This window comes from Hippocampus bargibanti, linkage group LG16 (assembly GCF_051943395.1).
Source record: "Hippocampus bargibanti isolate YZ-2025 linkage group LG16, ASM5194339v1, whole genome shotgun sequence".
NCBI lineage: Eukaryota > Metazoa > Chordata > Actinopteri > Syngnathiformes > Syngnathidae > Hippocampus > Hippocampus bargibanti.
In genome coordinates, this window is record NC_142749.1 from 16,412,289 (window position 1) to 16,438,978 (window position 26,690).

The 26,690-nt window shown below is 38.8% G+C and overlaps 3 protein-coding genes across 5 annotated transcripts in view; 2 read left to right on the plus strand and 1 right to left on the minus strand.

The window, feature by feature from the left end:
• The first annotated feature begins 2,538 nt into the window (after positions 1-2,538).
• ube2b (ubiquitin-conjugating enzyme E2B (RAD6 homolog)) lies at positions 2,539-10,610 on the plus strand. The gene is made up of 6 exons (XM_089017180.1): positions 2,539-2,757; positions 4,829-4,909; positions 5,132-5,157; positions 6,338-6,427; positions 7,161-7,249; positions 8,589-10,610. The coding sequence occupies exons 1-6, from the start codon at positions 2,714-2,716 to the stop codon at positions 8,715-8,717; spliced, it is 459 nt and encodes a 152-aa protein (XP_088873306.1). The 5' UTR covers positions 2,539-2,713; the 3' UTR covers positions 8,718-10,610.
• Positions 10,611-11,450: 840 nt separating this feature from the next.
• On the minus strand, positions 11,451-13,042 carry xtbd1 (XRN2 binding domain containing 1). The gene is made up of 3 exons (XM_089017181.1): positions 12,776-13,042; positions 11,713-11,818; positions 11,451-11,630 (listed from the first exon to the last, which is right to left on the minus strand). The coding sequence occupies exons 1-3, from the start codon at positions 12,988-12,990 to the stop codon at positions 11,622-11,624; spliced, it is 330 nt and encodes a 109-aa protein (XP_088873307.1). The 5' UTR covers positions 12,991-13,042; the 3' UTR covers positions 11,451-11,621.
• A 1,128-nt stretch (positions 13,043-14,170) lies between these two features.
• jade2 (jade family PHD finger 2) overlaps positions 14,171-26,690 on the plus strand; it is a 49,263-nt gene continuing 36,743 nt past the window's right edge. For 2 of the 3 annotated variants that reach the window (XR_016117951.1, XM_089017750.1), the window contains exons 1-3: positions 14,173-14,865; positions 17,999-18,062; positions 19,291-19,376. Coding sequence is in view for 1 of the 3 variants with exons in the window: in XM_089017750.1 (XP_088873876.1) it covers positions 14,863-14,865; positions 17,999-18,062; positions 19,291-19,376 (153 nt within the window). In the remaining 2 variants the exon portion in view is untranslated. Of the gene's footprint in view, positions 14,866-17,998; positions 18,063-19,290; positions 19,377-26,690 lie in introns of all 3 variants that reach the window. The other variant, XR_016117952.1, reaches the window with a different exon arrangement.

A 26,690-nucleotide genomic window follows, 5' to 3' on the forward strand; every position in this document is an offset into this window, starting at 1 on the left:
GAGGAACGTAGCCTTCTTCTTTCACCATCTTGAGGAATGTAGGTGCTTTCTCTGCGATAATTTTACCTAGTTCCTCATCAATTGTACAGATGGCTTGTGCGGGTTATTTGTATAGCCTGATTAATGGGAATTTTAACCTTGCAGTCTACATTCTGCCTTTAAACTATCAAAGTTGAAATCCATTTTCTCATTCTCTCTCTGTCGTCTGCCTGTCTTTTTAATGTTTAACGAAATGAATTTGACTAAAATCAAAACCCTCCTGCGTTATTTAGTCGGCTCGTTTTATCTCCGGTGATGACAATTTTTGGTGTTGACATGTTGACTATGATTACATCACAGTCAGGAGACAAAAGAATACATTTGGATTAATCTAAAATAACTGTCAGCTGCTACGCCGGCAGGCATGATGTTGTCAATCAATAGCCGCAATGTTATTGTTCTCGTAGAATCTAATTCAAGAACAGAGCCAGGATTTAAATTCTCCCCGCGGATGAGAAATATTGAATTCTAAGCGATCGGGTAACACTAGCATACGTGTGCGTCTTGGTTAGCTTAGCCTGTTCTGAGTCTTTTATGTCCAAGCGACCTGTAATTTGTCCAAGCCTGTTCCTATTCTGAACATTGTGTTTGTTTTGAATGCATTGTAGCCACTTGTACATCAGTAATAAACACTTTAAAAAATTTCCATAAACATGTCTGAATATAATTTGACTTGTCACAAGTACATTTTATTCCCTGTTTTTTTTTTTTTTTTTTTTTATTCAGTGAGCTCCTTGACGTTCCTCTCGAAAAAACGCTTGAGTCTAAATATAGCAAAGGAGTCTTAGAACAAAAAGGGGAGGGAACACGGACATCAATCCCCCCTCAACTCCCCACAATTAGCAGACAGTCCATCTTTGGACACCTGAAACCATGACATATATATATATATATATATATATATATATATATATATATATATATATATATATATATATATATATATATATATATATATATATATATATATATATATATAGTAAAGTCTCGTTATATCGATATCGATATATCAATAGTCCCGGTTATATCGATACTATTTCTATGCACGCACGGAGAAAATTACATGCAAACAGGGTCGGATATATCGATAATCCCGGTTATATCGATATTTTTCGGACTCCCTTGAATATCGATATAACGAGACTTTACTGTATATATATATATATATATATTTTGTATTGTTGAAATACAGTCGAGCATTTTCAGTGTTGTAACCAATTGTATCCAGCAGAGGGAGCTATACATACTTGACCAAATTTGATCGACTATGACATTGGGGTCGGGGGGCGTGAAGTTAACACCCCCCCGTGAACGCTCCAGCAAATATAACTATCGTTTAATCTGTCTAAATCGTTCCCTCGATTGCGTTTCAGGCTATTAATAGAAACGCATGGCGAGAATGTAAGTCACATGGAGAGGAGCTTGTCATTTGAAACTTTAAGAGTTCCACGAAGTCCGATATATTGACGACTGTCAAAACCGAAAAAAACTGTGCTAATAACAGTGCAAACGCAGTGTTGTGAAAGATTTTTGCGTAAAAGAACACGTAATAAAAATTATTTAAAAGAAAAATTACATCGATATATAAATCAATATGTATCGTTTTATTTTATTGTATTTAAACGCCACGTTTAACACGAAGACATTTGAAATACGCTTAAAAATTACATGTATTATTATTATTATTATTATTATTATTTATTATTATAAAAACATGTGTATATTCCCCCAGTGCTCTAGGGGGCGGTAATGCGCATTATGAAGTGGGTGTCAATTCTATCGGGTAGCCATCTAACGTTGCCATTTTTACATCTTATATCATATTTTTTCCCCTAAAAACTTTTTAACGGTGCGTTTTACGCCATGATTTCTGCTTGGAGTAACGAGAGCCTTGTAAGGTACCCATTTCACTCACTGCATCGACTATAATATATGATATTACTATCACGAAAAGTGATGACTCATGTTGTTTATCTTTTTTAGCAATTTTTTTATTGATGAGATTTTCTTGAAGTTACTGTTCATGATTTTGACAAACTGATGTTGGTGAATCTTTTAGTAGCACTCAGAGAAATACGTTACTGCATTCTCATCGCCGAAATTCGTCTTTGATTTTTTGGCACGGCAACGCAAGATGGCCGCCGATAACTTCAGTTATCACTATGACGAATGAGTGACATCATGGGTCCAGGTTATTTTTTGGAAGTGCCTGTTTACGAACCGATTTGATCTGCTGGATCAAATTTATTCTTTCATTGTGTCATTGTAATGAATTTATGAAGTATTATTGTCCCGAAATGTTCAATAGGGGACCGGTGGCGACTGTTTACCATTGAAATGACCCTCCGCCATACAACCCTGTACTTTTTGCATCAATCATATTTTGATCCCCCAACCTTGTTGTGTGCTCTTAACGTGCACATTACACGTTGTTACATGGCCTCGGGTGCGTCATTAAAGGGGCAGGGCCTCTTTTCCGTCAGTCAGTGACGTCATTACCTGGAGTAAGCCTGCCAGACGCTTGTTTTGAGAGAGAGAGAAAGAGAGAGGAGGGAGAAAAAAAAGAGAGGACAAGAGAAAGGGGGGCTCCAAGCGGAAGAAAAGCGCCGCTCGTCAATCGATTGATGCGCCTGCTTTCCTTGTACATACATTTTTATTTTTTAAATTAGAAATAATGTCCACCCCGGCGAGGAGACGGCTTATGAGGGATTTTAAAAGGTACCGCAGTCTCTCCCTTTTTTCTTGCTATGTGTGCGTTCGTGCTAGCCGATTCCAGCTAAATTAGCTTAGCTTGAGCTACCGGCGAACAGAGCGAACACAAGCTGCGTTTTAGCTCACCAGACGTCTATGTAGGTGATCTATTTCGACATAACTGTGACAGTTTTGACCAATTATCCTCCTAGTTTCAACCAAAGGGAGCTGTTTAGCCTACGCCGTTGATTGGCGTTGGTGTACCGGGTTGTTGTTTTTTTCCGGAGGGTGATCTGATTAACAGTAAAGGCACGACCAACCGAAACCTGTTTAATTGCTCGTGAAAACAACAAAATGGAGTTATTAGCACAAGCCGCTTTTCGGTGTTAATGCTAATTTGGATAGCGGTGTGTAGGGGAAAGATTTTGCGAGGGGTTACTGTTTTTTTTAATGGCTGAGAGTAGATTGACAATGCTCGTTGTTTAGGTGGTATTTCCAATCCGCAATATGTTGCCTTAAACTGAATGTCACCATTGTGTGTGTGTATGTGTGTATGTGTGTGTGTACGCACTAATACTAATTTTGGTGGATGTTTTTAAAATGGCTGGGTGTCAATACTTGTTTCACATCTTGTGTTTATGTCAGTCAGGTGCATTTTGTAAAGACCTGAATCACTAAAGAGTATCAAAAGGCTTCACTGACAGGCAGCATCCTTGGATCTACTATCACACACACGCACAGAACTGGATTGAAAGGGGAAAAAAACTCAAAACGTGGCTGTGGTGGCCTTGAAAAGAGACTATAAATGGAAATATCCCCCTTCCACAATTGCCAGGTAGCAATGGATATCGAGTGAGTGCCCCCGCTCTCAAACTAGGAGCCGAATTTTACACGTCGTGACCCACCCAATGTGCAATCTGCTGCCGACTTCCATCTGTTGTCAATGTGTGTGTTGTGTTGTGGAAAGGCTGCCCGGGCAGGAGGACGGCGGATAAAGTGTCGTGTAACTCTACGCTTGTCCCCAGGTGCTAAAGCATGTCCTGCTCAAGCCTGGTCAACAATGGCGATATCAAGTGTGTCTTTTAGGGGGGTCTTGGATTGGATTGGATGTACCTTTATTCGTCACTGAGTGGAGAAATGTACATTTCACAGCAGCAAAGTTAGGAAAGGAAAGAAAGAAAGAAGTAGAAAAACAAAATAAAGGAGCTGCTGGAAAGGCAGCCACTGTTGCGGCGCCATCTTGAAAGTGAAAATTGTGTATATATATATATATATATCATATATCATATTTTTTTAATCCCACCTATTTTTTACTCTTTGACTTGGGGAAAAAGACAAAAATGGAAAATTAGCACCATATTAACCCATTCACTGCTATGCATGTGGAAAAATGTGTCCACTCCAGTGCCAGGGTTTTTGTCATTTCCACTAAAATTCCAGGACCCACAGAATATTGGGTTTTACATAAACATTCAATGCAGCGCATAAAAACCTTAGACTCTCTTCTTTCATCAGAAAAAAAAGAGTTAATTCCTAAATTAGATGGGTCTGGGCTTATCCGAGCTTGAAATGGGGGTGTCTGTCCAAAATACAATACATAAATATTGATTTATATAGTGCTTTATCAATAGCTGAGGCTAACTGCCGGACGATGTGCATAGACGTGTCCACTCCAGTGCCAGGGTTTTTGTCATTTTCACTCAAATTGCAGGACCCACAGACTATTGACTTTTAGGACTACATAAACATTCAACGCAGCATAAAAAAAACCTTGAACTCTCTTCTTTCATCAGAAAAAAAAAAGTTAATTCCTAAATTATATGGGTCTGGAGTGATCTGCGCTTGAAATGGGCGCGGATGGACAAAAGGCAAATGCTGTGGAAGGGATAAAAGAGGTCTGACCAGCGCTTTATCGACAAGCAAGAAAATCCAAAACCCAAACCTATTCGGGAATGGCGCCACATGTCAAATTCGGGAATGGCAGGGAATGAGTTAAAAAGTGTTTCCGAAAAAAAAAAAATGGTGACATTTTTGATTTACTCCCCTTGTGACATTTTTTTTAACGCCAATTTTCTCATCTTTTGTTTGTCCTGCGCAGACTTCAAGAGGACCCTCCTACCGGTGTGAGCGGAGCGCCATCCGAGAACAATATCATGCTTTGGAACGCTGTTATTTTTGGGTGAGCTTCTTCTGCACCGCCCTACCCGGTTTTATTTTCTCCGCTGTTGTCGTTGTTGTTGTTATTCCACCTGCCTGGCAACCCCGACGACGTGTGACAACAAAGTTATGTCATAGTGGATGCGTCTTGTTTTCACAGTCAAAACGCAGAGTGTGGACTTCCATTCACGTGTGGTGTTTCTAAGGGTATTGACTGATTTTTTTGTTGTTGTTTTCTTTATAGGCCTTTGGGCACGCCATTTGAAGATGGTGAGTTCTTCCGTGTTGGGCTCTAAGGTTGTCATAGGTAGAGAAATCTATGCCGAATTTGTTTCAGTATTGACTTTTAGGGACCATTACAGTGATACCTTGGCTTAAGAACTTAATTGGTTCCCAGACGGAGTGTGTAAGGCGAAAAGTTTGTATCCCAAAAAATAATTTCCCATAGGAAACCATTAAAATGAGAATAATCCGTTCCCAGGTCCCCATAAAACGTTCTACTTCCTCATTTTCTAAGCCTTAAAACGACACAAAATATACTGTATTTTATGTATAATAAATGTGCTATGGTATTATACTTAAATAAATAAACTGTACTGTATAATAAAGTCGGTTATTGTCATTTTCACTCAAAATGCAGGACCTCACAGAATGTTGACTTTCAGGACTATATAAACATTCAATACAGCGTACAATAAAACCTTGAACTCTCTTCTTTCATTCGAAAAAAAAAAGAGTTAATTCCTAAGTTACATAGGTCTGGAGTTATTGCAGGACCTACAAAATGGTGAGTTTTAGGACTATATATATAGACAAAGTTTCCTTCAGAGTTTTGAAAGGCGCCTATAAATGAAATTTATTATTATTATTATTATTATTATTCAACAAAATGTAAGAAACCTTAGACTATCTTCTTTCATGAAGAAAAAAAGAGTTAATTCCTAAGTTAAATAGGTCTGGAGTTATCTGAGCTTGAAATGCGGGCATTTGCACAAAATACAATACTTTCACAATAGCTGAAGCTGTAACAAAGTGCTAACATGGACAAAAGGTACAAGATTCCCCTTTGGGGAAGGAAAACAATATTGCCAGAGATCTGACCAGTGCTTTATCGGCACCCAAGCATGAAAAAAAAAACACACTAATTTGGGAATGGCAGTGAATGAGTTAACTTATGTCTGGATCATTTTTGCTGCACTAAACTTGAGCAGCTATTATGGATCAGCGATACATCATGAAATTGCTCACCATGCACACAAAAAAAAACCAAATAAATGCAAATTTTCCCATGTTTTCTTCAAAATAAAATAAAAAAAAACAGATCGGCAGAAGATAACCTTTAGTTAGTAAAAAAAACTATGTTCTGAACATTTGATTTGATTCTTAGAAATGAATATCATTTCCGCAGACGTATTGAAATTATATTGTGTGTGTCTCTCTTTCATGACAGGAACGTTTAAGCTTCTGATTGAATTTTCAGAGGAATACCCGAACAAGCCTCCCACGGTTCGCTTTGTATCCAGAATGTTTCACCCCAATGGTAAAACAAGTGTCTCTTAACATTTTATTTTGTAGCTTTTTTTTTCTTCCCTTTTTAAAGGACAACCGACACCATTTTTTTGTTTCCAAACTGACATCAGAAAAACGTTTTATAGCATCTAAAAATACCCAAAACACACATGTTGATATTTTCATTATAGTTCTGAAGAGGAAAGCATAAATGTTTGCAATTAAAGAAGTCCTTCCGTCTCATTTTGAGGCATCTGGACTCCAACGTAGCGTCCCAGAAAATGCACAAGATGGCGCCCAAGGTCCGTTGGAAATGGGCTTATTTGTCTGCTGGTCAACTAGTATCAAATAGTAGTCTTGGTGCAACACACAACGATTCACCGTCGCGTTATTGATGTTTTTTTCCTTCTAATTTCGCCATCAACATGGATCAACACAAAGTTTTCAGACCAAACAAAGTACCCAGAATGCATTGCGTGTCGCTTTTTTCGGTCATGGGCGTTCCTTCCGTGACGTCACGTCAGGCATCGTCACCAACTCGAAAACAAGACTTCCTGAATATTCATCGCGAGTCTTAAAACGTAAAATATAGCTATATGATGTGGAATCTTTGTAAAATACGCTCAGTAGAAGTCATTTTACAAATTATGGACACAACTTGTCCAGAGGTGTCGGTTGTCCTTTAACATTTTATGTCGTAGCTTTATTTATACTCCATATTTGCAGTAGGTATCATGACCAATGACTTGACTGTTTCCCCTCAGTATACGCAGATGGCAGTATATGTTTAGACATCCTCCAGAACCGCTGGAGCCCTACGTATGATGTTTCGTCCATACTCACTTCTATCCAGGTGGGTGCCATTTTTACCCCCCTCCATCCCTGGAAATGATCCATAGTTCGCCCCAAAAAAACAACCAATCGTTTACAGTTAAAAGCTATCTTTTGGCTAGCTAGCTTTGGATTGAATTGGATGTACCTTGACTGATTTATATCGCGGGAGGGAAGTGGGTAAGGGTCTTTATTTTTGTAATTTGTAGCTGTAAAATTCAAATCAAATTTTTCAAAAATTATTTTAGGGAACTATCACATGCCGTTAGCGGGCGGCGATATTTTGAAAAATTATTATTTCGCTAGCTTAACCAGCTATTACCTAGCTAATAGATATCAAGTGCATGGAAAGCTAGCTTACTAGTCAATCGATAGCTGACAGATACCTAGCTAGGTAGCCAGCTAGCTAGATAGCTAATGCTGGTGCGTGTGGCTGCCGCTGCTCACCCACAGAAAAACTGATCCTGTGACTGTAAAGTGTCCCTGAGAGTTTTGAAAGGTGCTTATAAATGAAATGTATTATTATTATTAGCTATCTATTCGCTAGCTATTAGCTATCTATTTGCTGGCTAGCTTGCTATCTATTTGAGTTACTTCCGGGTTGAGTGACGGCTGGCGCGTGTGGCTGCCACTGCTCATCCACAGAAAAACCTAGCTAGCTATAAGCTATTTGCTAGCTATTAGCTATCTATTTGCTAGCTATTAGCTATCTATTCACTAGCTATTAGCTATCTATTCGCGAGCTATTAGCTATATTCGCTAGCTAGCTTGCTATCTATTTGAGTTACTTCCGGGTTGAGTGAACGCTGACGCGTGTGACTGCCACTGCTCATCCACAGAAAAACCTAGCTAGCTATAAGCTATTCGCTAGCTATTTGCTAGCTATTAGCTATCTATTCGCGAGCTATTAGCTATCTATTCGCGAGCTATTAGCTAGCTAGCTTGCTATCTATTTGAGTTACTTCCGGGTTGAGTGAACGCTGGCGCGTGTGACTGCCACTGCTCACCCACAGAAAAACCCGTGAATTTAAAGTGACCTTGAGGGTTTTGAAAGACGCTTATAAATGAAATGTATTATTATTATATTTTTATGAATTTTGTGTATTCTTTTTGTATTTTTTCTAACTATTTTGTAAATTATTTTTTACTGCTTTTTTACTATTTCATTATTATTATTATTTGTGTTACTTTTTTAAACTATTTTTACTATTTCTTTATTATTATTATTATAAAAGCACCAAAACTGGAGAAAAGGCTAATTTTGTGAGAGAATGTAGACCAAAAAAAAAAAAAGAAAAACCAATGTTCGATATTTATCAACCAATCAAATCGATCGATCGATCAATCCCCCCCTTTTGTAGTCATTGCTGGATGAGCCCAACCCGAACAGCCCGGCCAACAGCCAGGCGGCGCAGCTCTACCAAGAAAACAAACGCGAGTACGAGAAGCGAGTGACGGCCATCGTTGAGCAGAGCTGGGTGGATGTGTGAGATTCCAACCTTCCATCCCCACCCGCCGCCTCCCCCCGTCCCTACCCCACTCGTTGATTTTACCGCGTGCGTGCGTTTGGAGATGCGCATATCACAAAAACTCATTAAGTGCCACCCTGCAACAAAAAAAAAATGGACGTTATATCAAGGGGAGTGAGGCAAAATCATGTCGCCCCCCACACACACACACTCAATTTTACTTTTTTTTATTGCATGTTGTGACATAAGTTATTGCTAACAGAACCTGTAATATATCTGTGTTTTTTTTTTTTTTTTGATTGATTGACACGCTGTCAGTGTGCTGCTGCTTGGTTTGTTTGAAAATGGCAGTTTCATGACCAAAATTTGAGGGTTGTTTAAAAACAAAAAATAAGCCTTTTGATTGGATGCCATCTTTTTAACACAAATCTCATGACAGATTTTCCCGCCTTGTGGTTGAGAAGCGCACCGAAGGACAAAAAGTGGGGTGAGTTAAGCTAACTTTGTATTCAAGAGGGATTTTTTTTCTTCTTCTCTCTGATGGAAAAGGACTCAAAAGTACGGAAGAGGATTAGGGCCACTAAAGAAGAAGAAAAATACGGTTGACAAAATTCTGACTTTATTCTCAGAATTTTGACTTTAAAGGACAACCGGCGCCTCCTGACAAATTGTGTCCATAATTTGTAAAATCGCTTCAAATGACTTCTACTGAGCGCATTTTACAATGATTCCACCGCATACAGCTATATTTTACGTTTTAAGACTCGCGCTGAATATTCCGAAAGTCTTGTTTTTGAGTTGGTGACGAGTCCGTATGTGACGTCACTGAAGGAACGCCCCTGACCGAAAAAAGCCCACATTGTAGCAGTCCTTCCATCACATCAATGCATTTTGCTGTACTTTGTTTGTCCTGAAAACTTCGTGTTGCACCAAAAAGAGGCAGAAGAGGGCGACAAAGCTCCGCGTAAGGAATTTCCACAGGCTGATTAATTCCTTACACGGGAGCTTTGTCGACATTTTCTGCCTCTTTTTTGGTGCTACATTTCCCCCACTATTGCCTCAAAATGGCACGGAATAAATTCTTTAATCGATTGCAAACACGTATGCTTTCCTCTTCAGAACTATTTGAATCATATTCATAACTGGATGAGTAACAAGAAAGCATCTTCTCCGAATCTGAAGCCATTGTTTTGATTCTCCAGCAAGGCAAGACGTCTTGGCGTGACGTCACGAACAAGGGGGCGGGACCTTCTGAAACTGGTCATTTCCGGTTTCATTTTGAAGTCGTTTTTGGACACTTGAAGTCATTTTTATTGGTGTTTTGCATTGGTGATTTGCATTTGAAGTTTTTTTTTTTTCTGAAAAAAATGGTGTCGGTTGTCCTTTAAAGTGACTTTGAAGTCAGAATTCTGACTTTAAAGTCAGAATCTTGCAAACCATATATATTGTTTTTCCTCCGTGGCCCTAATCCTCTTCCGTACAAAAGTTTGCTAGCAAAAACTTTAAAAAAAAAAAAGAATAATAATCTCATCCTCCCCGTATATCCAAATGAAAAAGGCTGGGGGAAATTGCGCCATTTTTTTTAAAACTGGCATTGTGGCATCATGTATTTAGAATTTGTTCCGACTGAACAGAAGGGACATGTTACGTTTGTCAAAGGAAAATATACTTATAACAATATGCTGTATAAAAAAAAAGGAATAAAACATTTTTTCAGACGATTTTTGTCGTATGTGCTTTTGCTTGGGCAAAATTCTAAAAAAAAAAAAAAAAAAGTAAATACGTCCAGAAGTCATATTTTTTTTTAAATGTTGAAATACATTCAAAATAGATAATTTTTCATCAATGTAAAGACAATAAAAACAAGTACAGTGATACCTTGGTTTACGAACTTAATTGGTTCCCAGGCAGAGTGTGTAAGAAGAAAAGTGTGTATCCCAAAAAATAATTTCCCATAGGACACCATTAAAATGAGAATAATCAGTTCCCAGGTCCCCATAAAACATAATTTTCTACTTTCTAAGCCTTAAAACTACACAAAATATACCTAACGTTATGTATAATAAATGTGTGATTGTATTATAATGAAAGAAATAAACTACCGTGTAATAAACTCGTGTTATTGACCTTTGTGATGGTCGTTGATGGCTTGATGGAATGGAGTGGCCGGTTTCATCAGCATTAAACACTTGATGAGGAACGTAGCCTCCTTCTTTCACCATCTTGAAGAATGATCCCTTGTAGGTCCTTTCACTGCGATAATTTTACCTAGTTCCTCATCACTTGTGTTCTGTTTAGCTGGGTTGATCGCTTTTTGCATCAAGTGTACAGATGGCTTGTGCGGGTTGTTTGTGGAGCCTAGTTGATGGCAATTTTAACCCTGCAGTCTACACTCTGCATTTGAACTATCAAAGTTGAAACTCACTGTCGTCCTGTCTCTAATGTTTAAACCACCTCGCCTCACTGCTGCGTTCTTGACCAATGACGTAGCTTTAAACGAAGACTGGAGGCGGGGAATAGAGGACAAAAACAGTCAGCTGCCATTTTGTTGTTAGAACGGGCTCGTTGGTGAAAGACATCACTCATTGTGGCAGCTATGTGTGTATCCCGAAAAATAGTTTGTATGCCAAGGTAAGATTTTCATAAATGTAACGTTCGTAAACCAAAAAGTTCGTAAGCCAAGGGGTTCGTAAACCAAGGTATCACTGTAATTCCAGAAGTCATTTTTTTATGTTGAAATAAATTTAAAATAGGTCATTTTTCATCAATTTAATAACAATAAAAAATGAGTACACTACAAAATTGAGATAAAATGACAGTTGAAATCCCCCAAATTACTGATATTATGCATTAATTCATAAAAAAAAATATATTGTTAAAACAAACATGAGCGTCCTTTTTGTTCCCAACAGCAAAACGAATCCATCATCTGCCCTGTAAGCAAAGAAAAACATCAAGCAGATATTCTTTATAATATATGCATATAATATTTTAATATGCAAAAGCTGGGCTCTACCTGCTGCTGCTTCATAATTTCATCTCTTGTCTTAAAAATGGGGGCGTCCTCCACCTCGATACCCTCGGCCATTTGTTTAACTTTATCAAGGAGGTCCGTGCTGTACCTGCCACAAAGCACGGGATAAAACTTGATATGTTAGCTAGAATTTCCAACCCAAAATTCAAAATTTATGTTTGTATTAAAAGAACTATATTAATATATTTTATTTATATACAGTGATTTTGATCAGATACCAAAAAGCATTTCACCAGAATCCCTCCCCCCCAAATTCAAAATGTATGTGTATTAAGATAATTGTATATACATTTATTGATATATATACAGTGATTTCCCTCAGATACCAAAAAGCATTTCCGTTTATGGCTAATAGGGGCAGTAGAGCGTACACGTCCCATCATTCCACAGGTGAGCAACAAAGACTATAGTGATCTTCACTACTTTGCGGTTTCACTGCATCATGGGGTTTTTTTTCCAGGGGAAAAATGTTCAGAATTAACCAAAAATGCCAAATAACTTTGATTTTGTACATAGCTGTAGCTTGATTGGTTCCCAGATCTGACGTCACCCAATGACACCACGGTATCTCATTGTTTACAGCCATGTGGATTGGCTATGTAGTTTGTTTTACAATGTGCGTTATGATGTAACTCTATTTCGCGGATTTTCGTCTATTGCGGATGGTCCGGGTCCCCATTAATCGCGAGAAACGAGGGAATACTGTAGTTGTTTTGGGTTGAGGGGACAAACGAGGAATCCACCAAAATAACTCATTTAAACTATTTGAGCACGCCTGGAGTCGTTATTCTTGATTTAACAGTTTAATGCTGGCAGTTTAATCGCGTCAAGTGAATTTTCTTAGTCATTGTTTTTTACAGCTGGTTCTCGAGGGCCGCTATTTTCCCCAACTCTGCAAAGAGCTACACAACTAATAGGCCTTCGTGCTGGATGCTGAGCCGATCAAACGAATCAAATGCGTTGCAAGCAGGACATTTTCAGAGGTAAGTAAATTTGAACTGTTATAAGACTACAAATTTATAAGGTTACAAATGGACTTATGTACCGGCAGCCGAGGAAGACGTTGTTGGCCCACACCATTGAAAGGGAAAGCAACTGGTTCATTTGCAATTCGCCTTCAAAGTCGCTCATATTACGCAGTATAAACTCCCTTCTGGGCATCCAGTGTTTTTCGCTCTCCCAATGTCCCCTGTGGGCGTCCACTTGGTCGGCCACTGCACGGTTTTGTTGGATAAAATCATTTACGTCGGACGACGACATAGCGAAGAGAATCCGAAGCGTGGGCAAAAAAAACGAGTACGCTGTTGGTCAAGGAAGGCGGTTTCCGGTTTTGGAAGAGTTACCCGGATTTGTTTATTCCTCTGCACTTTGGGACACAGCGGCATTCAGTGGTGGGAAAGAGTACTACAAGAGTGATAGGTTGCGTCGAAGCGTAAATGTAAAGATTAAATACGTTTAGAACAAGAAATTTGTGATATTTAGCTTGATTGTTATTTAAGAATGTGATCGATTTTTAGGCATACAGTAAAAATATAGCATTATTACAAAAAATGGAAAGCTGTTCCACTTTGTAAGTTTCAGAAGAACGTAACCACTGTCAAAACAAAACTACGTACAGTACTCATCGAAGCTACCGCATGGTAAACTGAAATCTCACGAGAGTTAAGTCAAGCCAAGTGTATTTATATAACTCTTAATCACAGAAATGTCTCAAATGGCTTATCATTCTCACCGTTAACAAATATTAACGACATCTCCTGATCTTAACGCCCGGGAAAGCAAGCACAAACATTAACTGCGGGGGAAATGAGAAACATTAAGTAGGGGACAGCGGTAGGGGAGGGTCATTACATCATCCTGAGATCTGTCCCTAATATTTTGCACTATGCCACTTCCCGAGGTGGAAGAAAATAACGTCAAAAATGTCTACGCTGGATTTTACATCACGACGCAGCGTAGTTGACGACATTGCTGCGATTTAATTGGATGCCTGGCAATTGTCCAAGTTTGTCCTTTCCCAAGGTTAAATATGTACATAAAATTAATGCATAATATAGTTTTATGTTGACTTTAGAACCCTTCAATGAGACCATAACACCTCAGAGGACTAAGGACGATATGCATTTACTGTCGTGGGAAAAAAAATCGACACCCCTACGTTCAAATGCCAAGTTTTGAGATATGTCCCCAAAAAAACTAAACAGAAGAGGCACATATAATAGCATAAATGAGTAAAATAAGACTTCGGTAGAAGGTGAAGAATAAATCCGTGTTTGTCATTCATCCAGCAGTAAAACAGCTTAATACAATTACCCGTGAACGTATTAGTACATTTTGTTCCCCTTTTCCTGTAGGGGTATGACGTGTTTACTCGAAGTTACATCGCCTTCCCGTAGGGGGCGCTCGCATCTCAGCTACGACAAGACGAGGAAGTGCCACCGCCGTGCTTGTTCAATTCAAAGTACGCCATAAATATGGCGCCAAAAGAGTTTTCAAGCTGAAGCTCCACCGCTCTTATTCCTCCTCCACATTTGTTTGGTCTCTCTCCCTCACTCTCTCTCCCTCCTTTTTTTTTAAAGGAGGAGCGTGCCGGACGGAGGGGACGTTCATCTTGTGCGTAGCCGAGTCCAACACCGTGCGGGCCGGCTAGAGAGGGACGAGGGGGACGGTGGTATCCTGGTAGTGTTTTGGAAAGAAGCAGAAGAAGAGGATTGCGAAACAAACTGGATTGCAATTTTTGGGGGGAGAACCTTCATTTTTCAAACTATTTTTGGCCGTGAAAAAAATGCGACATGATTTTTTCCACTGAGCGGCATGTCGTACACTGGAAGCCGCTCAGCGCGTACTGAAACGCGGCTACGGTGGCGGCGACACCCCGGCCCCGCTGCACCGTAACCCGGAGCTACTCCGGCTGACTTTTTCATCCCTCCTTACTCTTATTTTGTAGAGGCTTTTGTGAATTTTATGTGTATTTCTTTTATTTTATTTTTTTTTCCTCCAAGCTGTCAAAGTGGGTGGGAGGGGGAAGGCTCCTGTCAACCCAACGTGGAAGTTTACCCAGAGGAACAACATTTACATGTGCTTGGATCCTAATGGTCTCCTAATCGGCGTGACCCCCCTCCCCAGAAGAATATGGCAAGTACCCCTTTATTATGCTTTATTTTGTGAACGTAACGGTATGCGAACGTAATGCGGTTCATGCTTCCGATGTAGCAATTCGCCATCCTACTTATTACGCGTGCGAAGGGGTGTGATGCAAATAACACATTTAAAGAGGAAATGCACATGTTGCTAGTACGCAGGCGCACCCCCCCCACCCAAACAACACAAGATACACACCCCCTTTTATGAGTGCGTTCTATCACTGTAAACGTTAAAAGCACGAGGCGCTTGGAAATTATTATTATTATTATTATTATTATTATTATTATTATTATTATTATTATTATGTCACAAACATCGCGGTTTGAGGTGTACCGGAGCGATTCTGATGAAGCCTATTAAAATGGCTGCACATTATTATATGGCCATCTTAAAGTTGTAATGTGACGTCATAAGGCAAATCCAATCCAATTGTGTGTGAAGTAAAGCGTTTAACTCATTCACTGCCAGATTATGTGTAAAAATGTGTTTAGGAGCTACAAAATAATGAGTTTTAGAGCGACATGAACATTCAATACAGCGTAACTGAACTTGGGGGGGTTGTAACTTGCCAGATAGTGAGTGAGATGTAGTGCGCATGCGCGATGGAGTGGAGAAGTGCACCTTTACAATCCTCGGAGGAATTGCAGGTTCCATTGCATAGATTGGGGAGTGTGTGTGAATGGGGGGGGGGTGCTTTTAGGAAGGCAGAACACCCCACCACACATACACTTGGACTCGCACGCACGTGCACACACACACACACCCATCTTGGAATTAGAGCAACCCCCTCTACCCTTGCCTCCTTCTCCTTGTCGTTCTGCTGCTGCTGCTGCTGCTTCGTGCTGTGCAGATCCGGCAGGCTTTGGAGGAAGAAGACGAGGGAGGGTGTATTAGGGCTGGGGGCACGGGGGGGGGGGGGGGTTGTTTACCTCTAATTCTTGTATGGTAGTGACTGCAGCACCTTTCCCCATATCAATAGAGCAAAAGCTAGCACCAATCATCCGAAATCTGCAAATTGGACATTTTATTGAAAAATTATTATGGAATTATTATGGAAAAATTATTGTTATTTTCACTTAAAATTGCCAAACTCACAGAATATTGAGTTGGAGGACTACATAAACATTCAATTCGGTGTTAAAAACCTTAAACTTTCTTCTTTTATGACAAAAAAAAGAGTTAATTCCTAAGTTATATGGGGCGGGAGTTATATGAACTTGAAATGGGGGCAGCTGTACAAAATCTAATACAATACATACATATTGATTTATATAACGTTTTAACGACAACTGAAGCTGTAACAAAGTGCTAACATGACCAAAAAAAAAAAAAAAAAAGAAATGCTACCCCCTTGTGGAGTGGAAAAACATTGCCAGAGGTCAGGCCAACGCTTGATCGGCACCCAAGCATGAAAAAAAAAAAAAAACACAAATTCGAGAATGGGGCTCTACGTCATGCTTTTAAATTCCCGAATAAATTTGTGAATGGCAGTGAATGCGTTTTATGATTGGAAAAAAAAAAACAGTTATGGATTAAATGGAGGCCATCTTTTTTTTTTTTTAATCAATAAAAGCACAATTGTCGGGAGACTTCAAATGTTCCCGTTGGTGAGCCATCATCACACCCCCTCCCGCTGGCTCCAAAATTGGAGATGAGTCATAGTGTGTGTGTGTGTGTGTGTGTGTGTGTGTGTGTGTGTGTGTGTTACATACCCCCCCCCCCCCCCGAGGGTCCTATGTGGTAATATGTTGTTTCCAGGCCTTCATCCTTTCATCCCTTGTCCCATCATGCAACTCACATGTGTACATACAGTGTACACGTGTGTCTGCGTGTTATGTATGAACGCCTGCTGTCCTGTGATTGGTTGGAAAAAAAAGGGGGTATGGACCACCACGTGGTGCAATGACAAACTGAGGAAGAGGAGGAAGATGAAGATCAAGCGGAAGGGGGAGGAGGGGTTAGAGGAAGGAACGTCGTTCCGGAATGTACACGGTGTACGTTTGTGTTCAAGTTTATGATAATGAGGGTTTCAAATATTAATCTGGATATTATTAAATAATGATAAATAGGGGGGGGGGTGTAAGAGATTATAAAGAGAAGAATTACAGGCAGAATATTCAGACCTTTTTTTTTCCTTGTTTACAAAAAGAGAAAAGTCATGTTGTATTTCTGGGTTATGTGTTTAAAATGCAAGAATTATTCGCTAATTTGTCGATGATTAATTTCACGGTTCTTATTTTATAGCTATATATTCGCTAGGTATTAGCTATCTATTCGCTAGCTATTAGCTATCTGTTCCTTGGCTCTTTGCTATCTATTCGCTAGCTAATGGCCTTCTATTTGCTCGCTGATGCTATCTATTCGCTAGCTATTAGCTATTTATTTGCTAGCTAATAGCTATCTATTCACTAGCTATTAGCTATCTATTTGCTAGTCAGGAAACATATTAGCTATCTAGCTAGCCAGCTATTAGCAAGCTAGCTTGCTATCCATCTGGTTTGCTATGTAGCTATTAGCTATCTATCTAGCTAGCTGTTAGCTATCTATCTGGCTAGCTATTAGCCATATAGCTAGCTATTAGCTATATAGCTAGCTATTAGCCATATATCTGGCTAGCTATTAGCTATCTATCACTAGAGCTATTAGCTAGCTATCTGGCTAGCTATTAGCTGTATGGCTAGCTATTTGCTGTCTGGCTAGCTATTAGCTGTCTATTTAGCGAGCCAACTATTTGAGTCAGTAAACACATTAGCTATCTAGCAATCTATTAGCTATCTAGCTAGCTTTCTATTTATTTGTGTTATTCCGGGTTGAGTGAACGCTGGCACGTGTGGCTGCTGCTGCTCACCCACAGAAAAACTTGTCCTGTGACTGTAAAGTGACCATGAGAGTTTTGAAAGGCGCTTATAAATGAAATGTATTATTATTATTATTATTATTATTATTATTATTATTATTATTATTATTATTATTATTATTATATGTATTGTATGCGTAAGATTACATCTTCAATCTGTCGTCATATGGTATTGATCCTTTGATTTATGTGTATTCATATGTGTGTGTGTGTGTGTGTGTGTGTGTGTGTGTGTGTGTGTTGTGTTCATGGTCAATGTCCCGGTAGATGGAGGTCGAGACAAAGAGGAGGAAATATTCCACCAGCAGCAACGACTCGGATACCACCGACAGTAAGTTTCTTTTTTAACGCACCTAAAACACATTTCGCGTTTTATTTTCTGTCTGGATGCACAAGAATTTTGTCATGATTTGAAAAAAAAAAAAAAAAAATATATATATATATATATATATATATATATATATATATATATATATATATATATATATATATATATATATATATATATATATATATATATATATATATATTCTCTTTTTTTTTGTTTTAGAGTTGATCATTTTTAGTTGGTAGAAGGTAGTTTTTCAAAAAAATATTCTCACAAGCTTCTTAATAATAATAATAATAATCTTACAATTTTAAATTTTAAATTTTAAATTTTAAATTTTAAATTTTAAATTTTAAATTTTAAATTTTAAATTTTAAATTTATTTGTTTAAATTAAAAATTAAAAATGTAAAATGTAAAATGTAAAATTTAAAATTTAAAATATAAAATTTAAAATTTAAAATTAAATAATAAGTTTAAAGTTTACATTTTACATTGTCCATTTTACATTGTCCATTTTACATTTTACAATTTTAATAATTTTTACAATTTTTACAATTTTAAATTTTAAATACGTTTTATTTATAAATGCATTTCAAAACTCTCAAGTCCAATTTATGCTTTCCATTTTTTAACTTAAAATTTTTATGCCATTTTAAACCATTTTTTTACTTTAATTTCTTTTTTATTTTATGTCCTCAACCATAAAAATAATTTTTCATTACATTTCTGTATTAATGAATAATTATTTTTTTGTTTCTAATTTATGTAATTAATTAACTAATTTAATTATTTAACTTATTTGTATATGCATTTAGTTATTTATGTAATTATTTATTTGTGTATGCATTTATGTATTTCTTTTACATATCTATTTATTTGTTTATTGATTTATGTCTTTATTTATTTCTCTGAAAGGATGTGACAGTCACTTTAATGGAGGCGACGTGTATGCGTGTGGGTGATCATTAGCACGTGTCGCGCGTGCGCGTGCGTGCACGTTACCTCCCACTCAACATATTTTCCTTCACTTCTGCAAACACCCGATTTGACTTGTCGGAACAAATTCGCACGTGCGAAGCAATTAGTTGCCGATTGTCCAGTCGCTTTTTGTGAACAAACGACGTTGATTTTGATCTCTTATGTGAGTTAAAAAGGTTCGATGCTACGTTAGCTTTACGCGCTAGCTAGCTGCTCGGCATTAGCTCAGCTATCTTTTGATGTTTTTGCAGGTCAGGTGACGTCATGGTCCAGGTCGTCCAAAAACGTGGCAACCAGCATCACGTGGGTACGACATCAGCACAAGAAGCATTCGGAGGTGAGGGACAACCTGAACACCTTTTTCAAGACTTTCAATTATGCCGTCTTGGTTAAGGTTTCAAATGATGGTTCTATAAGCACGTGTTAGGGTTTCAAATTCCAGTTCTAAGACTTGGTTAGGGTTTCAAATTAAGGTTTTTAAGCATGCGTTAGGCTTTCAAATTCCAGTTCTAAGACTTGGTTAAGGTTTCAAATGATGGTTCAAAGCATGCGTTAGGGTTTCAAATTCCAGTTCTATGACTTGGTGAAGGTTTCAAATGAAGGTTTTGAGGCACGTGTTAGGGTTTCAAATTCCATTTCTAAGACTTGGTTAGGGTTTCAAATTAAGGTTTTTAAGCATGCGTTAGGCTTTCAAATTCCAGTTCTAAGACTTGGTTAAGGTTTCAAATGATGGTTCAAAGCATGCGTTAGGGTTTCAAATTCCAGTTCTATGACTTGGTGAAGGTTTCAAATGAAGGTTTTGAGGCACGTGTTAGGGTTTCAAATTCCAGTTCTAAGACTTGGTTAGGGTCTCAAATTAAGGTTTTTAAGCATGCGTTAGGGTTTCAAATTCCATTTCTAAGACTTGGTTAAGGTTTCAAATGTAGGTTTTTAAGCATGTGTTAGGGTTTCAAATTCCAGTTCTAAGACTTGGTTAAGGTTTCAAATTAAGGTTTTTAGGCATGTGTTAGGGTTTCAAATTTCAGTTCTAAGACTTGGTTAAGGTTTCAAATGTAGGTTTTTAAGCATGTGTTAGGGTTTCAAATTCCAGTTCTAAAACTTGGTTCAGGATTCAAATGAAGGTTTTTAAGCCCGTGTTAGGGTTTCAAATTCCAGTTCTTAGACTTGGTTAAGGTTTCAAATGAAGATTTTTAAGCATGTGTTAGGGTTTCAAATTCCAGTTCTAAGACTTGGTTAAGGTTTCAAATGTAGGTTTTTAGGCATGTGTTAGGGTTTCAAATTCCAGTTCTAAGACTTGGTTAAGGTTTCAAATTAAGGTTTTTAGGCATGTGTTAGGGTTTCAAATTTCAGTTCTAAGACTTGGTTAAGGTTTCAAATGTAGGTTTTTAAGCATGTGTTAGGGTTTCAAATTCCAGTTCTAAGACTTGGTTAAGGTTTCAAATGTAGGTTTTTAAGCATGTGTTAGGGTTTCAAATTCCAGTTCTAAGACTTGGTTAAGGTTTCAAATTAAGGTTTTTAGGCATGTGTTAGGGTTTCAAATTTCAGTTCTAAGACTTGGTTAAGGTTTCAAATGTAGGTTTTTAAGCATGTGTTAGGGTTTCAAATTCCTCTTCTAAGACTTGGTTTCAAATGTAGGTTTTTAAGCATGCGTTAGGGTTTCAAATTCCAGTTCTAGGACTTGGTTAGGGTTTCAAATGAGGATTAGGATTTCCATCTAGGATGGATTTCCCCAATCAAATTAGCATTTTTGAATTAGGATAAGGGTTTTAAGACTGAATTTCAAGCTAGATTTAAGGTTTTTAGCCGAGATTTCATGTTTGGGTTCTTCGCCAATGTTCAGGTTTCCAATTGAGTTTTCAAAAAGGGCTTTGAGTCTTTGATTAGGGTTTTTAGGCACACTCGCGTTTAACTGGCCCAACCTGCCATGTCCAAAACCAATACGTTGGTTTTCGCCGGCCGGCACGGCGCGGTCGGACAAAGTGGCAGGTTGCTCGAGCGGTCGCCGTGAGCGGTCTTCTCAAGCAGTCCCGGAGGACTCTAAAATGACTAAGAAGCGGAAAAAAACGCTTGCCGCGAAGGACGCACTGTGGCTTGAAGGAAAACAATTGACCAAAATAACTTTAAACTGAAAGCGATTAGCAGTTGCTAAGCTAAGCTAAGCTAAGTGTCTGTTTCTTCCTCGTCCTCAACTGGAGCTTTTTTCCTCAAAGGCCGACAACATAGCTGCTTTGTTTACGACCGTTTCGGATATCTACAGGCAGTCGCTGTTCACTTTTTGCGGTCGACGCTTTACTGGCAGCGTGTGTGTGTGTGTGTGTGTGTGTGTGTGTGTGTGTGTGTGTGTGTGTGTGTGTGTGTCTGTAATTCAAGATGGTCTTGGGGGAAATGTCCTTTTTGTTTATTACCCGCCGGGAAGCGTTGACACTTGTCAAAACATGGCAACAACGTCGTCAATTTGGACACACACAAACACGCATAAATAGGTCAATAGTTCTCGGAGGCTAGCTAGTTGGTGAGGAGTTAGTAATCGTTAACTACTTTGTTAGCTAGCTAGCTAGCAAGCGCGGCGATTAGTTAATATGCTATGCTGTCAAATACTTGGCTTGCTATGCCGTTTATTATTTTGTTCGGTGGAGATGTCGCAAACGGGCTAGCTAAAGTGTTAGCTAGCTTGCTAGCACGCTCAGCAGTTAGTTAATATGCTATGCTGTCAAGCACTTGGCTTGCTATGTAGTTCATTATTTTTTTTGGTTGCGATGTCGCAAACGGGCTAGCTAAAGTGTTAGCTAGCTTGCTAGCACGCTCAGCAGTTAGTTAATATGCTATGCTGTCAAATACTTGGCTTGCTATGTAGTTCATTATTTTTTTTGGTTGCGATGTCGCAAACGGGCTAGCTATAGTGTTAGCTAGCGTGCTAGCTAGCAAGCTCAGCAGTTAGTTAATATGCTATGCTGTCAAATACTTGGCTTGCTATGTAGTTCATTATTTTTTTTTTGGTGGCGATGTCGCAAACGGGCTAGCTAAAGTGTTAGCTAGCTTGCTAGCACGCTCAGCAGTTAGTTAATATGCTATGCTGTCAAGTACTTGGCTTGCTATGTAGTTTATTATTTTGTTTGATGGTGATGTCCGAAACCAGCTAGCTAGTGTTAGCTCGCTATAGTATAGTACGAGTATGCGACGTAGTGATTGTATTAGTTACATAGCTAGCTAAATATCGTGTCACTTGGTTTGATAGCTAGACATTAATTACCATGCCAAACAGTTAGTTAGCCAGTCAGCTATATGAAAGCTAACTAAATGATTATTTAGCTTGTTAAATTGTCAAATGGTGACGCAAAGCATGCGCAAGCTAGCTATTTTAAGCAGTTATTTATGCGGGTTTTCCGCTAAATAGTTATTTTGTTTATACACCGTAGTTATTCAGTAGGTTAGGCGGTTAGCAAGCTCAGTGTTTTGAGTATCTGTTAATTTTTATTTTGAAAGCACCAGTTTCCATAAGTGGGTCACATCTTCTTTCTCGCATTTATTTGCACGTTTATCTATTTACACCGCGCTCCAAATAAGTGAGGGGAGAAAATGGCGGGGTGGGGTGGGGGGGGGGGGGTCTCTAAAGTCTCCTTCATTATCGAGCTTTTCAGTGACCCACTTTTTTTTCTTTGTAGGTTTTCAGAGCGCGTTTGCTGCCTCACACTCGCTCTCTTACGTTCTCCACTCGTACCCGACTCTGCTTCATATTCATGTCGTCACGCTGCCTTCGCACCGAGCAGCCCAGCTATCCCAAAATAGGGTTTCAAGCTTGTGATGCGGTTTCAAAACAGATTTACGGTTTTAATTTTAAGTCTCATGTTAGCATGTTAGTTTAGGATTCCGGGTTCAATTTAATGTTTACGATTAGTTTTTTTTTTTAATCGCATTAAAGGACAACCGACGCCATTTTTATGTTTCCTAACTGAGATCAGAAAAACGTTTTATAGCATCTAAACTACCCATAACACGCAGGCTGATATTTTTAGTCAAATTCAAAACAACAATAAAAATGACTTCCCAAAACTGCCACAAAATGAGCTAGAAACTGGGGGGGAGGGGATTCAGAAGGTCCCACCCCCTTTTTGTGACGTCACCCCAGGATACTCCTTCACAAACTGCCTTGCTCCAGAATCAAAACAATGGCTTCAGAGAGTTCAGATTCGGAGAGGATGCTTTCTTGTTACTCATGCAGTTATGAATATGATTCAAATAGTTCTGAAGAGGAAAGCATACATGTTTGCAATCGATTAAAGAAGTCCTAATGGATCATTTTGAGGCGTCAGAACTCCAATGTAGCATCCCAGAAAATGCACAAGATGGCGCACAAGCTCCGTTGGAAATGGGTTGATTTGTCTGCTGGGAATTTGTGTCAACTAGTATCAAATAGTAGTCTTGGTGCGACACACAATTATTGCATTATTTATTGGATTGGATTGGATTGGATTGGATTGGATTGGATTTGCCAGGGGCGTTCCCTCCGTGATGTCACTTAGGGCATCGTCATCAACTGGAAAACAAGACTTCCTGAATATTCAGCGCGAGTTTTTGAATGTAAAATATAGCAACATGCGGTGGAATCTTTGTAAAATGCACTCAGTAGAAGTCATTTGAAGTGATTTTACAAATTATGGACGCAACTTGTCCCAAGGTGTCGGTTGTCCTTTAAAGCTAATGTGTACCCCAATGAATACCACATCACCACAGGTGCAAACATCCATTTGCGAGCACGATCCCAATTTCCCTTTTTGAGCTTGTGGCACATCTGCCAATATCTTTATTTATTTATTCCTCATCCTTTTTCGCATTTCTTTGAACGCGTTTGGCTGCGTGTCGCTAACGAGCTAGCTCCAGTGGCAGGATGTGACATTTTGCCATCCCGAGGAGGAAATCCCATTCATGTTTCTAAGCCGGCTTTTTATGTCCATTGACGGCTTTTAGTGTATCGTGATTCTTTCTGGCGGCGGGGAAAGAACTCAAAGGACTAGCATGCGATTCCTTTCATTCATGCTAATAGGTGACGAGGAGAAGAAGAAAAAAAACGGTTTTGATTGACAAGCTGTTCTTGGATGCTTAATTTTGTTGTTATTGTTATTAATTTAATTTAATTTAATTTATTTAATTTAATTTAATATTATTATTATTATTATTATTATTATTATTATTATTATTATTATTATTATTATTATTGATGAGAAGATTTCTTCAGCCGTCATCTGTACTTCTTTGAAGGCGTCGGACGTTTCCCTTCTTATCCAAGAGGCTTCGTCAGCGAACTAAAATCTTTTGCTGGTAGTTTCGGACCTGTATATATATCCTTACCAGTGTTCACTCAACGCGGAAGTAACTCAAATAGATAGAAAGCCAGCTTGCTAACATATAGCTAATAGATAGCTCGCTAGACAGTTGGCTAACTAGCTAGACAGCCATATAGCTAATAAATAGCCAGCTATATGGCTAGCTAGCTAGCCAGATAGCTAATAGTTAGCAAAGAGATAGCAAATGGATCGCAAATACGTAGCCAGCTAGGTAGCTAGCTAATAGATAGCAAATGGAGAGCAAATAGCTAGCTACCTAGGTAGCTAGCTCGACATGTGAATTTGGGTTCCAGATCCAAAGTACGTAGTTGCTATAAATTCATTTTTCAAGACATTCTTAAGGTTTGAAGGCTTCAAAATTAAATGTTAAAAAGCCGCACGGCGCCACGCTGCTCTTTTGTGGCCATTAATATTAGCTTTTTCATTACTCGCACACCTCCCGTGGACCTTTTGAGCTCCTCACGCTAAAATTAGCCTCCTCCATCGGAGTGGCGACATCTGCTGTGACGTTGTGTTGGGTCACCATGACGATGATCCTTCGCAATAATGCCTTAATCAGTCTTCGACATAAATTTGAGTCACATTGCAGTTCAGAATTCACAATAATTTGTTAAACGAGATTAAAAAAGTCAATTGATAAAGTTAATTTACCGATGCAATCTTCAAGTCAAGGAAACTAGCTATGTAGCTAGCTAGCTATGAGCTATATAGCTAGCTTGCTATCTATTAGCTATATAGCTATCTATCTATTAGCTATATAGCTATCTATAAGCTATATAGCTAGCTATCTATTAGCTATGTAGCTAGATATCTATTAGCTATATAGCTATCTATAAGCTATATAGCTAGCTATCTATTAGCTATGTAGCTAGATATCTATTAGCTATATAGCTTGCTATCTATTAGCTACATAGATAGCTATCTATTAGCTGTCTAGCTAGCTCTCTATTAGCTGTCTAGCTAGCTCTCTATTATCTATCTATTAGCTATCTGGCTCGCTAGCTATTAGCTGTCTGGCTCGCTAGCTATTAGCTGTCTGGCTAGCTATCTATTAGCTGTCTGGCTAGCTATCTATTAGCTATCAGGTTTGCTAGCTATTAACTGTCTGGCTCGCTATCTATTAGCTGTCTGGCTAGCTAGCTATTAGCTGTCTGACTAGCTAGTTATTACCTGTCTGGCTAGCTAGCTCGCTATTAGCTAGCTATCTATCTTTTAGCTAGCTTGCTAGCTAGCTGTTTGAGTCAGGGAACATATTAGCTACCTAGCTAGCTTGCTATCGATTAGCTAGCTAGTTAGCTAGCTTTCTATCTTTTTGAGTTATTCCAGGTTGAGTGAACGCTGGTGCGTGTGGCTGCGGCTGCTCATCCACAGAAAAATCTTATCCTGTGTTTGTAAAGTGACCTTGATAGTTTTGAAAGGCGCTTATAAATGAAATGTATTATTATTATTATTATTATTATTATTATTATTATTATTATTATTGTTATTATTATTCAATTTCTATAAGTAGAAGCCAGGTGTCTTTATCCCATTGAAAATGGATTCCGCTCCATGTCAACTAGCTAAACAAGTGATGCTAAATTGACGGAAATACTTTTTCATTGTTTTTGGGTGGAGCAGATTGCTAAAATTCGGCGATGAAACAAGAAACTAAAAATCTAAAAACATGAGGTCAGTGGCGCCCAAATGTCTGAATAAAAGCCATTTGCCGACGCCCCCTACTGGCGTAGATAAATAGCGACCACAAAAGCACTCCCGAAATGCCGCAGACGGGCATTAAAATTAATTACCCAAATTGCCGCCCTGTCAAAATTGTTCTTTTTCCCAGTGTCAAAGTAACGCGACTGCATGCGTGTGGCGTGAAACGTCAGCTGGCCTTTAAAAAGCACTTAGAGCACTTTGTCACCGGCCTCTGTGGGAAAGTGACTCAGTCGTGTAAAACCGGCGCGAGTACAGTGCGAGCGCGTCTGTTGTCCGAAGCACGTGTCTGCGTGGGTGCGTTACCTGGTGTCAGTATCGTGTGTCGCGGTGCGTTCACGCCGATGCGAAAGTGGACTTCCTGCTTATTAAATGTCAACGTTCAACTCGGCCCACGCAGGCGTATGCGCTAGTGATGGGAATTCCGGCTCTTTTCAGAGAGCCGGTTCTTTTGGCTCGACTCTCTAAAAAGATCCGGCTCTTCTGGCTCCTAAATGGCTCCTCAGTTTGTTCGTTGTTTTTTTTTGTTGCTTAAATCAACTAACTACCAAAAATCATGTAAAATTATGTGAAAAACGAATTAGGTAGCCGTATAACTAATAGATAGAAAG

What these genes read in the sequence shown, in the direction of transcription:
- xtbd1 (XM_089017181.1), bottom strand. Translation starts at nt 12,990, where the DNA reads ATGTCGTCGTCCGACGTAAATGATTTTATCCAACAAAACCGTGCAGTG. An exon ending in AACGTCTTCCTCGGCTGCCG is followed by an intron (nt 11,819 to 12,775) that starts GTACATAAGTCC and finishes GCTTTGTGGCAG; the next exon opens with GTACAGCACGGACCTCCTTG.
- ube2b (XM_089017180.1), top strand. Translation starts at nt 2,714, where the DNA reads ATGTCCACCCCGGCGAGGAGACGGCTTATGAGGGATTTTAAAAG. An exon ending in CTTATGAGGGATTTTAAAAG is followed by an intron (nt 2,758 to 4,828) that starts GTACCGCAGTCT and finishes TGTCCTGCGCAG; the next exon opens with ACTTCAAGAGGACCCTCCTA. An exon ending in CAGAATGTTTCACCCCAATG is followed by an intron (nt 6,428 to 7,160) that starts GTAAAACAAGTG and finishes GTTTCCCCTCAG; the next exon opens with TATACGCAGATGGCAGTATA.